This window comes from Homalodisca vitripennis, chromosome 6 (assembly GCF_021130785.1).
Source record: "Homalodisca vitripennis isolate AUS2020 chromosome 6, UT_GWSS_2.1, whole genome shotgun sequence".
In the NCBI taxonomy this organism is placed as follows: Eukaryota; Metazoa; Arthropoda; class Insecta; order Hemiptera; family Cicadellidae; genus Homalodisca; species Homalodisca vitripennis.
The window spans coordinates 110,262,555-110,275,453 of NC_060212.1; the positions used below are offsets into that span (position 1 = coordinate 110,262,555).

General features: G+C 36.0%; 1 protein-coding gene across 2 annotated transcripts in view; it reads left to right on the plus strand.

The window, feature by feature from the left end:
* LOC124364718 (sequestosome-1-like) overlaps positions 1 to 12,899 on the plus strand; it is a 34,472-nt gene that overhangs the window by 3,887 nt on the left and 17,686 nt on the right. For both annotated transcript variants that reach the window (XM_046820411.1, XM_046820412.1), the window contains exons 2-3: positions 5,095 to 5,329; positions 10,098 to 10,214. In XM_046820411.1, the coding sequence (XP_046676367.1) occupies positions 5,122 to 5,329; positions 10,098 to 10,214 (325 nt within the window). In that variant the 5' untranslated portion in view covers positions 5,095 to 5,121. The remainder of the gene's footprint in view (positions 1 to 5,094; positions 5,330 to 10,097; positions 10,215 to 12,899) is intronic.

The window sequence follows — 12,899 nt, forward strand, 5'->3', positions numbered from 1 at the left end:
TGCCGAAGGTCTACATTTACCAGATACATTATTTAAAACCATGTAATTTAAAAAATTCCTTACTGTTCTATATAATTAAAATAAAAAATAATTTTTTTCTAAGGTTCATAATTTTTTTATTCCATTTCCAAATCAGCAAATTACCGCGCTCCACCCTGTATATACATTTTTTAGGTTCATAGGCCTAAAATGTATCACTAAGATCGGAGTCATCTCTCACGGCAAACACCACTTTCAACAAGATTATTGAACAATGTCCCTTCACTGACAGGTGATCTTCTTCTCTTACTCATTTTATTAATCGTAAAAATATGTAGATTTACAAATTTAAATGTCAAATAAAGTGTAATACACGAAAACAACACAAGTGGAACTCACGACTAACGAGATCGACCATAACCTCATCAAACCAAAACTCGAGTTATAACCAAAGACGTTCAGTAACAAAAATGGCTTCCATAGATTATAAAAACCTGTTTTCTGTGTATTGTCCATATGGTAATGAATAACACAGCTGAATTTCGATGCATTTGGACAACATTGAAAACCAGTATAAAACAAATACGAGACGGCTTTTATAGCGCACGTCGGCGATTTTCGCACAAATCGCAACGTGCGCAATTGCGCACGTCGGCAGTAAAAGGGTTAATAGTTCGGTTCGTTGAATAATATAATGTCTGAAAGTTTGATAAGAGGTGAAGCCTGGTTTTTGAGTACACCAGAATGTCAGATGGATTTTTACAAAGCTTGATAAGATACCTTTTGGAAAAGAAAATAGTGGGTTAGTTACAACAAGTAACGTCGAGAAGGGGGCGTTTGCGTCCTATTGCACAGTAATGACAGAATGAGCTGAGGGGTGAGGAGAAACATTTAATGTCTAGAATTGGCAGGGGATAAGCGCCTGCCGCAACCAGTGTCGGGCAGTTGGTTACAAGAAACGGGGGAACAGTGTCGGCTATTAAAATTTCAATTATAAATATTGCCGAGAGAGACATCACTGCCGTGTGTGAACAGACTTTGTCTTGACTCCCGGAACAACCAGCGATACAACTGTAGCAAGTACTTGCGACAGTTTTCGTGAGTAAAATTGCTCATCTTGTTCGCTTTATGCTACAGTAGTTGTGCAAATTCTCTAGCAACTTTACTTGCCAGTGTAAACGTAACTTAATGTTGTTGCCAGTCTACAAACGGTAGACGGCCAGCTGATCGAATCAACCACGTTCATCAATTTTCTTTGACAGAGTAGCATTGGTTAAACGACGGCTGAAAATCTCGTGAGTTCTCCGGTCAACTATTTACTGGAACGACTTCTACGCACATGTCACGATTGTTCAGACAATTCCAACTGTTTAAGCCAAATAGTCCAACGTGCATTAGGATCGTTAATGTCATTTTCTTTCGTAGTCCTTGACTGTAATCTAACGATACTGATGCATTCTTTATGTATTGGCCGTTATTAGTGGGATATATTCAGAGCCACGATACATTCATAGGACTCTAACCAGGGCTAGCACCAATGATGAGCATCTGGAAAAGTGTGCATTATTCATGAATTTTGGACTCTGGGAAACATACGTGGATATGCGTGAATAATATTTATAATGTCTCTGGAACTTTTACTGTGGATGGATCGTTTCTAATACTCGATACTGTGGCTTTTTACACTCGATTCTGATACCAACAGAAGTGCTTAACTGTGCTTGAAAGATCACGATTTCACAACATTACTGATATGGAGAAGCTAAATCTCGAATCCAAAAATAAGTCTTGCTAAAACATTTTTGTACTTTCCGTCTGAAAAATGTAAATAGTTAACCAAAGTAACAATTTAGCTCTTTTTATATTTATTTTGGTGCATCCTCGAGAGTCTGCACTCAACATGGACAAAAACTGTCGGCAGTACTCAAATTACTGAATGGTGAAACATGTTTTTGTAGTTCTTTTTGTATGAAACTTTTTAGCAATATATAGCAACAGAATAACGTGATTTATATATAATATATTTTAATTGAAGTTTGGTTTTTTGTGTCTATATTTGTCAACACTAGCGTGTATAGTTCTATGCGCAGACTTAAGCTCCTCTATAGTAAACAGACGATCGCTAATTTGTATTTTATCCGTACGTCGTACTTTGCTAATTCGTATTTTATCCGTACGTCGTGCTTTGGGTAGTTGTAAATAAATATAATATTCTCTATAAATATACATCCATACATTTTTACATAAAGGTAATATATTCTGGAAGCTCATTTTATAACCTACCATTTCTATTACTTAAAAAGGAAAAATGTCTTGGAATTTTAAATATATTCATTTCCCTGAATCTCTGTAAATTTCCTTTGAAGTAACGTGGTATTCTTAGGCTTCCCCCTACCCCACAAAAGTTAAATTAACTAAGTATAGTTCAGATGAAAGTATTTAGTTTGTTTGTTGATTGTACTGAACCGACCTTGTGTACCGGCGAAATCATTGTCTCGTACCGAAAATTCGTCCACCGCTAGACTTCTTAACCCGGGCTGCAGTCTGCCCCACGGTAGCTTTGTGTTGGTATTTATTTGTTATCTTTGTATTTCCGAATTCGATACTTGTTTTTTCTAAACATCACAAAAAGGAAAGTTATTAGGTATACATAATGTTGTGTTGACACATCGAAAGATACAGAGATAAAAAACTAAGGGGCTTAAAATAGGTGATAGCGATAAATCGTCACCACTAGCGACGAAGAGCACCGCAGCTTTGTGGCATTTCTTGCAAATACTGCTAGTGACGATAAAAACGTCATTGTTGCACGTGGCATAAGGGTTAAATACAGTACTACAGTTGTCTATTTGGTTTGAAAATAGACTAGATAATCAGAAATTTTCCATTGGGAAAACTGGGAATTTGAAAAGAGATTTTGAGTGGCCACCCTGAAATAGAAAAAGTTAGTTAACCTTTATGAGCGCTCACATGGATACTACACATGGTATTATTTGGAAGACACTATTTTTGGAACAGTTATTCTTATTGGGGACCTACAAAAACTACATTATTAAAAAGAACAGACTTATATGATTTATTGTGTAGACTAGCGGGCCCGGCGCGCTTTGCTGCGCATTTCAATAATTTTTTGCAAAAGTTGCCCGCGGCTTCGCACGCAATTTCCCGTTGAAAACAGTACACTATATTCACTTATTCTTTTTCTATCACATTCTAAACATTGCTGAGATAATTGATAGTCGTTCCATCGTGAGCCTCTTGGGCGTATTATGAAGATATGTACCATATTCCTGCCTCTATCTAGCTGTTACCCACGGCTTCGCACGCAAATCTTAAGAACCGAAGTACTTATATTACTTAGTAAATTTTTTGTTTTACTATAATAAATTTTAGATTAAATTAGTTATATCTCCGATGCCACGATTGAGCTTGCTTTGTTGTCTCGATCGAGAGAATATGTACACACGGAGTTTTGAGAACCATACTTCTGTCAAAAAAAAACAACTAAGGTTGATTTTTATAACATTCTTTATATTTGTAGCCAACGTAAGATAGTAATTATGATATCTGCATTACTCTTCTGATCAAGCATGAGCATGGTTTATATTAAATAAATATTGCAGTTAAAGGTGAATTTTTACGTCAAATTTGAATTGTATTATCTGGATAGTAAAGTCTATGTTTAACAGTGATTGCAAAAACAGTTTAAACAAAATTTGTCGTTTCTCTTAAGCTTACTCTATGCTTTAAAACTATAAGTGTAATATATGTTTACAAAGAACAGCTGATTAAAAATTTGAAAAGACGTTAACATATGTTTGCTGCAATGCATTTCTTATGGGTATTTCTGTAACCAGTGGGGCGGAATCCTGAATCGGGAAAGGGATGGGCATAGCTTATAAACCTTCTCCGTGGAAAAATACATATACGTACAAATTTTCATCATGATCGGTCCAATAGTTCACGATTCCATAAAGGACAAACATACAAACATTCATTTTTATATATATAGATTACATGTCATGATCGGTTGTTGTTTTCTGCCTCCCAAAAGGAAGCGATGTCAGCGAGATGAAGATCACTCTATCCCTATCTACTATTTGTTATAGGCTATATAAGTAGGTTAATGTCGAAGACCAAAATCTACTATTTATATCATCTAGCAAATAATAGATAGAGACAGAGATGTGTTCTTTTCGCCGGCATCTCTTTCTTTTTGGAGGTAGAAAACAAGAACAGGTTGTTCTTTCATCTGTCTGTATTTTTTATAATAATGTAGCTTTTGTAGGTCCCCAATAAGAAAACTCAAAACTAGTGACCTCCGAATAATACCAAAGTACCTACCAAAGCTTATCTTTATATATATATATATATATATATATATATATATATATATATATATATGATATATATATTATTTAAATCAATCAATTTATAAAGAAGTTTATTTTCCTAAAAAATGTATTTTCTATGCAATGCACAAAATAAAATGAATCGTGTTGAAGAACACTTTATTTTGAACAAAACTATATTTGGAAGATATCATTCTTCAATTTAACTAGAAGGTGTGGTAAGTTCCAAAAGCACTAGGCTGCACATACAATTGGATGTACCCATGGGATGCACATACTTGTGAAAATATATTTTCAAGTAAATGTCCTTACTTTACAATTAGTAATACACTCTGTTGATGTTGTATAATATAGAGTTTGAAATCTCTTTAAATTAACCGCAATATTGTCATTGATAGCTGTTATCAGTGCATTATTCTTGTCAAGTTGGATTAAAATGCAATACATATAATTCCGTCAGTTTTAAAAACATGAACATTTTATATTTACAGTGAATACCAACTACATTGTGAAATCCGTTTAAATTAACAGCAATGTTATCAATGATAGCTGTTAAATCTAGAGTAATTTATATTAGTATAACCTAACCTAAGTGTTACTTTGTAAATAATTTTTAATAAACTTTGACATTTTTGTGTGTGAAGGAGTAAAATCTAAATATTACAAGTTAATCTAAAACTTACATATGTTTCTTTTTCATTGTTGTATTGCTAGTAAAATTTATTTGTTGCTTGCAAAATTTAACATGCTTTGTATTTTGCAGACTAAACGAGTGAGTAGACTGGATATCATGGCTCCGCCAGCTAGACAAGCATACCCACCAAACATGACCGAATCAGTGTCATTTAAGGCATATTTGAAAAGAGATGGCCAAGACGTGGAAGTACGGCGATTTGGCATTGATGGAGGTGCAATTACGAGTTACGTCTACCTCACAGGCAAAATACAAGCAATGTTTCCATCAATCCAGAATGATAATTTTGTAATTTTTTGGCAAGGTGAGTTTAGTCTACATTCAGCGTAACAAATTTGGTTTTGATGTCGTATCACCCTATCCACTTAACTGGAATCATTTTCGTAATTACGCAGTATACCAACGACTCATTTCTTGTGTGTTTTCGGTTAAATATATTAACAACCTACCTAACTTGGTTGTCACCCACTTGCTCCCTGTGGGCCAACCACACTATCCGAGGATAAGGTCTTTGGGTTGAATGGTTAGTCCTTAGGCCGCCCCAAGGGGGAAAAAAAGTAGATTGAAGCATGTACTTGAAAAGTAGTTAGGTAAGGTTTTGTACTTTCTTCTCTATGCCAATTTATTTGCCCTGGAGTTTAAGATTGGGTATTCTAAAGTAGTTAGGGGTTTTACACATGCAGTAATGTTCCTACAATCAATCAATCAATCAAAATCTTTATTACAATTTGCTTAAGAAATGTACATTCGTCAAGAGATACAAGTTTATATACAAAGAAAATAGGTCCTTTCAAGTTTCGGTCTTGCTTCAGTCATCTTGTTTCAAAATATTCCTTCAATTGAATAAAATGGTCGCTCCATCAGCCAGTCTTGCAGATGGCGTTTCAGTTGTTGGCCGTTGAGGATTTTCTGATTTGTTGGAAGTGAGTTGAAAACTTTCCGTCCGATATATGATGGTTTTCTGCTGTATTGTGTGGTGCGGTGCGCTGGAAGATGATAGTCTGCTGCTCTCCTTGTGTTGTAGGAGTGAATGTTTTCTCCTGTGGTAAGCTCTGCCTGGTCCTGTGTAGACAACTACTGAGTAAATGTAAAGGGCAATGACAGTCATAATCCTCAGTGATTTGAAGGCATCTCTACAACTCTCTGTTGGAGTGAGGTTGGCGAGTGCTCTTATAGCTTTTTTTTCTGTTTGCACCAGTATTCTGTCAAGGTTCTGTTGTGAAGTTCCTCCCCATATAATCAGGCCATATCTTATGTGTGATTCTACCAGCGCATGGTATGCTGCTTTTGCAGCCTCTTGTCCAGCTATCCACTTTATTCTTCTCACAACAAAAATTCCAGGTCCAAGTTTTTTGCTCAATGTATCAGCATGTTCAGTCCAGGAAAAGATTGGTGTCTATTGTCATGCCCAATAATTTAGAATGATTTTCTACCAAGATGTTGGGAACTTCTGGGGATCTGTTCATGTCTTCTACTGAAATTTAGCTGAGTGGTTTTTGACGGATTGATTGCCAAGTCATTTTGTAGACAGTATTGTAAAGCTTTTCCAGTTGATGTAGTGATTGTTGAGTGTAGTCCCTGCGCTGTGTCATGTTGAAGAAGAAGTGTAGTGTCATCTGCGTACATAATGGGGAGGATGTTGTTGTGGTTAATGTAGTCATTAAAAGTCATTGGTAAACAGCACAAACAAGAAAGGAACCCAAGACTGAACCCTGGGGCACCCCTCTAGTTATTGGCTGAATTTGGGACCTAAAAAGTACACGATTTATTATTTATGGTTCTATGGATTTCCACAATCTGGCTGCGATCCTGCTAGATAGCTTGCCACCCCATGCCTTGATTTGCCTTGGAAGCCTAGAATTTGATAGTTTCTTCTTCACAATCAAATCATGCCCTAAGCAATCGAATGCTTTGCTGTAGTCTAAAAGGATGGCTGAGACAAATTTATTATCTTCTAGTTGGTCTGTGATATGTTCTACTAAGCTTGTCATTGCAGTGATGGTGGATCTTCCCTTCAAGAATCCATGTTGGCAATTTGATAGCAGTTCTTGTTCTTGCAAGTGTTGTACCATCCTTTTTAGTGCAATTTTTTCTATAATTTTTGAGAAAGGAGAGATTAAAGGGATTGGTCGATAATTTTTCAAGTTTGGTTTTTGATCCCTTCTTGTGCTTTGGGGTAGACTTTTGAGAGTTTTAGTTTTGAAGGGAAGTGACCATTATCAAAGGATTTGTTAATTATTGTGACGAGTGGAGCTGCTAATTGGTTTGCACAATGCTTGACTGCCTTTGATGGGACTTCATCAATGCCACATGACAGTTTAGGTTTTAATGTCTGTATTACAGACAGTACCTCATTATGTGTGGTGGGGGCCATGGTTTTATTGTGGGTTCTGTTGGATATTTGCAGTGGGCTGTGGTGGAAACAGTATTAATTTGGAGAGGCACTGCGATTTTGATTAAGAGTGATATCTGCTACCCGGCAGAAATAGCTGTTTAAGTGCTCTGCAATTGCCATCGGGCTGTCTTCTATTTTTCCATCAATTTCTAGCTGTCTAAGTGTCTCATCAGACTTTTTTTGCTGTTTTTTCTCCCCTGATGATGCTCCAGAGTGCCTTAGATTTATTGTCAGAGCTGGCTATGTGCTCATTTGCAGCTGCTGCTCGCCTGAGTTCTCTAAGTTTTAGGTCATAAGTTTTCTTTTTTTGTTTCATTGTGTCCTTATCAAGTTCACTTCCTGTCAGTTCATATCTGTTCAAGCACTTGAGGAAATCTTCTTTAAACCCTTTTAGCCCCGGCGTCCGATATATCGGACAGAGGTGGTCTAGCTAAAATGCCCAACGTCCGATATACCGGACGTCTCGAGAATTTTAATGTAGCTGGCTAATAATATGTCCAAATGCCATCAGTTTCGGTATAGTAGTCGGTGAAGAAACGGGCCTACATGCAAAAACAATAAACCTTCCAATTGGCATCGTATTCGTCGTCATTGAGCGTAGTTTATTTGTCGATGTCAGTTTGTCAGACGACTTCAGTTTGCATTGTTGTTGTATGCTGACTTATAACCTCAATTAGTTTGCGTGATTGAAAGCGGTTGTTTTTCGTGTGATTTATTGTATTATTAGTAAAAAAACATGACTAAACGTCGTAGAGAAAAGTTACCAGTGAGTGAAAAACACTTTGATAAACACTTTGGGATTTATACCGACCACACCCATACATGAATCGTTATTTGACATTTTGCTTCTACTGATTACTAGATTAGCGTAGAACAATATTTCGTTAATATAAAACAGGAATTTGTCTTTATCGCAAACCCCTCCCCATCCTCAGACAGAGGTCAAAGTCGAGCGGTCTAGTAGATAAGTGATTGCAGAGTCCCGCCGCCCATTCTCGAGAAAGATAAGATAACAGCGACAAAAATACCGATCACAATACCTGGAAATGCTTGTTGATTAATGGAATGTTAGTTCTGTTACTCAACTACATCGTTTACAACGTTGTAAGTTCATTGAAAAAGGTTTAAAGCGTTGGGGGCATATAACGGAATCTGACCCCATTCCCAAAGTACCATAAAATGTATATATTGTAAATATTATTTCTTTTACTTTTTTGAAAAATTAAACAAGTTTTAGTCTTACAAACCATTACAATTAATTAGTTTGTGTTATTTTACAATTGTTATTATTTCAAAAGTGCAAAAACAAGTAAACATATCTGTATTCTTCTACTGACGTGTATGTGGAAATATATGAAGAAGTGCTTATGCAGCAATACAATTAATTGGATATATCTCCTGCATTTATCAAGGAAAGTTCTTAAAATTTTGTGTGTGTAGTAAGAAATATGTGTACAACAAAATTGCTTCATTTTTCAGGGGCTACAATTTTTTTTTCTACCGTTTATGTATGTCCAAACTATAAAAAATAAAAAAAATTAAAATAAATTTTATGTATAAATACGCTAAAAAAAAACAAATCATTCTGTAAAAGTACTTTTTAACTATTACATCTAAGAGTACACTTATTTGTGAACAATTTAAAACAAAAACCTAAAACATTATCTTCAAAAATAAGAAAACTAGATGAATTTTCCCTCAATTCTGCACTATGGTCCCTTATCGCCATGGGCTTTCTGGCAAGTCCATGGAAAAATGGCTGGGGTTAAAAGGGTTAAGTGTGTTTTACTTCAGGGTCATATTGGAACTTGAGTTTTGGCTTCCCTCTAGGGTCCTTGATTTTGAGAGGGGACATAACATACAAAAAACACCCGAGTGTGGTTAGTGTAGTGTGTAGGTACCTATAATTTTCAATAAATAGGAATGTTGTCCAAAGGGGTAGTTTAGCTTTGATATGGTGGGGATACTGCAGACTACCTTAGTGTGTTGTAAAATATCTTGTAAAAAAATAAAATTAGTTTTTTAAAAAAATTCAAGAAGCTTCTTTATAATTATACAAGGTTATTATTATAAAAGTGGGCATTTTTTCAGGGTTGATAGTGGGTGTGAATACAAACATTTTATGTTCAATACACTTGGGGTTTCAGGAAAAATTGAGAATTTGTGATAAGCTGCCTTGTATGCAACACGTAGTGTTCGCTTTGAGATTCGGCCAGAAAAACGCAAAGCTACTGAAACTAAATGTATTTTTCTTCTTTATTACAAATAAAAAAAACCACTTCATACAAATAAAGAGTGTAATGAAAATAGCCAAAGTTATAGTCATAAGTCATAAACCTTTATTGTCTGTAAGCAAAAAAACATAACATGCATACATGCAATAGACAACTTCAATGGTCGTCAACATATAGATCGATGAGATACAAAACAGAACAGTATTAATACTATTAAGCAGCAGAAATGGGAGAAAAACCTCCACTCCTTCAAAATGTAAGACAGTCGATGTTACGAAGAGCTCAGCTTTGCAGTGACAAAGAATGGAGAAATTTTGAACATTTGCTGTAATAATTTTTTTTACATTCTTGTTCACAGTAGTTTTGACATGAGCCGCAGTCATTATTTGCTAATACTATAGCTAAAACTCTACATCTACTAGTTTTCTTGTGTTGTGTTGCAGATGCTGACAATGACTATATCACTCTGAGCTCTGATGAGGAACTGATAGTAGCTTTGACAACAGCCGCCTCACAGCCTATCAAGTTGTACATCCATCTCAAGTCAAACAATGCACAAGGTACGTTCTACTCTTTTATAAAGCTGGTTCATATACTCTGTTAGAAATCTATTTGTTAAGTAAAGCAAGCATTGAACACAACTTCTGAAATTTTTTTCTTCTTCAGGTGTAGTAAAACATTAAGGTAAATCACACACAAAAATAAACAGATAGATAAACTCTGCATTGAATATGCGTAAGTTGTATTAAATGTACTTACAAAAGTCAACCATACACCTTGGTGCCAGGATCAACCATATAACTACACAACACTAACACGTGGTACTCATACCAAGTAGATAAGTGTATACTAAACACTATATTTAATCTCGGTATGTTTCTTCTTAGTGGAGTTTCTACCCATGTTGTTTTATTTTCATACATGTTTAACTTTGTCATATTTTTTGACAACAAAGGAAGAAAACGTGTAGGCTATCACTTCTAAAAATACTGTTTTATTTGCATGCCACTATGATGAATGTCTGAAATCCTATTATCCACTTTCAAATCGTAACTAGTCAGGTGTATTAACGCTTTGATCCCAATATCTTATTTAGAACAATCACAAAATATAAATAGAAACATATCCAATATGTGTATGTGTAAGTGTTTGTTACAGTACACACAATGAACACTTTTACAAAATTATAACTATTGTCATTATTTTCACAGTTGAATTTTAAACCATAGATTCTTTAGAAGGATTTCACCTTTCCGTTGAAAATACTGCACCAGCCAAGTAGTCTGTTACCTAAGCAGTTTCTTATGTAATACTTTGGTTACTTTATATTTTAATACCAAAACTAAATGAAACAGACACATTTCCTACTAAATAAAATATTATAAGACTGGTGATAGGTGTTTGCCGATGTTCAAAAGATGTGTACAAAAAAATTTTACAAAAGCCATGAGAAACCGTAAAAGATTAAATAAGGCCAAAATTTTAAATTTTGTGTCATGATTAGAAAGTTAAGTTTGATTTTTATCTTGGTGCTGACTTATGAAGTAATAAAAAAGAATGATGAATTACTAATACAGTAGAGTCCCGCCAATCCAAACTAATTGGGACCGAACCTTGTTCGGATTGACGGGAAATTCGGACTAGGCGGATTTTTGTTAAATAGTACCATTTATCAACTTTCAAGTGCAATTTACGTGGTTTTTAAAACAATTAAATGCATACAATAATCAAATACAATAAACAATAGTAAGTACGTATTAAACGTAATAATAATATTACAGCTTCCTGTCTTTGTACGGGTAAACATCGCGTGGTCGAAACTGAGTGCCATTGTTTTGGTGCGTAATGAATCTAGTAGAAGCCACCTGTCTGTGGTGGGCGGGGCGAGTTGTGTCGGTGACCTTGAAACAGTGTGGGCGCGCAAAAACTATTGGACTGCCACTACCTCACCCCTATCCCCTCCACCACCCACCCCGGTGACGAGTGGCGAGACGACAGTTTAGTGCAATCTTCCATACACGCAGCACGTGCTCTTACTGTGTATTCTGTAGTTTGTGGTTTGCAGTTTTGTTTTGTTCTTTGCTCTGCTCTGTGCGTATATCCGATATCATTATGGCTAGTAAACGTAAACACACAACTCGTGTACGTTAAAAGGAAAAACTCGAAGTTCTCAAAAGACTAGACAATGGTGAAAGTGCTACTCAACTTTCCAATTGGAATTTTGGTGTCGGTAAAGCGACGATCAGTGACTGGAAAAAGAAGCGGGCAAAAATCGAACAATTTTGCTCTGTTACAAGTGAAAACACTCTAGAAAAACGTCAAACTACTACTGTGTCATCGTATGACAAAATCGATGAAGCACTTTACTTGTGGTTTTTCTCAAGAGGAGACAAAAAGGCATTCCCATTACCGGCCCTCTTATTAAAGAAAAGGCGCTTCTACTAAACATCCTTATGGGAGGCGATCCGTCATTTTCGGCTAGTTGCGGTTTTTTAGATCGGTGGAAAAAAAAAAAGGCACGGTATCAGGCAACTGACTGTAACTGGCGAAAAGATGTCTGCAGACAGCAACGCAGCCGCAGAGTATCTTCAGGAGTTCAAAAGAAATTACATCCTCCTACTCACCCCAGCAAGTGTACAACGCTGATGAAACGGGGCTAAATTTCAAAGCGTTGCCAACAAAGAGCCTAGCTTCAAGAGAAGAAAAGTCCGCTCCAGGATTTAAAATGGATAAGCAACGACTAACCGTATTAGCATGCAGCAAAAACGCTTCCGCCACCAATAACATACCTTTGATGGTTATCGGTAAATCCAAAAAACCTCGATGTTTTAAAAACATGAATATGAATGCTCTACGGTTTACTATAAAAACCAAAAGAAAGCTTGGATGGATCGTGCTTTGTTTCAAGAATGGTTTGAGAAACAATTTGTGCCCAACGTGAGAGCCTACAATGAAGAAAATGGACTGCCTGATAGAGCGTTGTTACTCATAGATAACGCTCCGTCCCATCGGATGACTTAGAAGCTGGTTATTGGTGATATAAAAGCCATTTTTCTACCACCGAACGTTACTTCGATCATACAACCAATGGACCAAGGAGTTCTACAAGCGTTGAAGCAAAAATTATCGGAAAAAAAGCTGCTCCGAAGCCTGCTTGAGGAAAATGAAGACTTCACAATTCTCCAAAAGCTTAAGAAAATCACGATCAAAGATGTAATTTTTCTGGGTGGCAGAGGCTTGTGAGA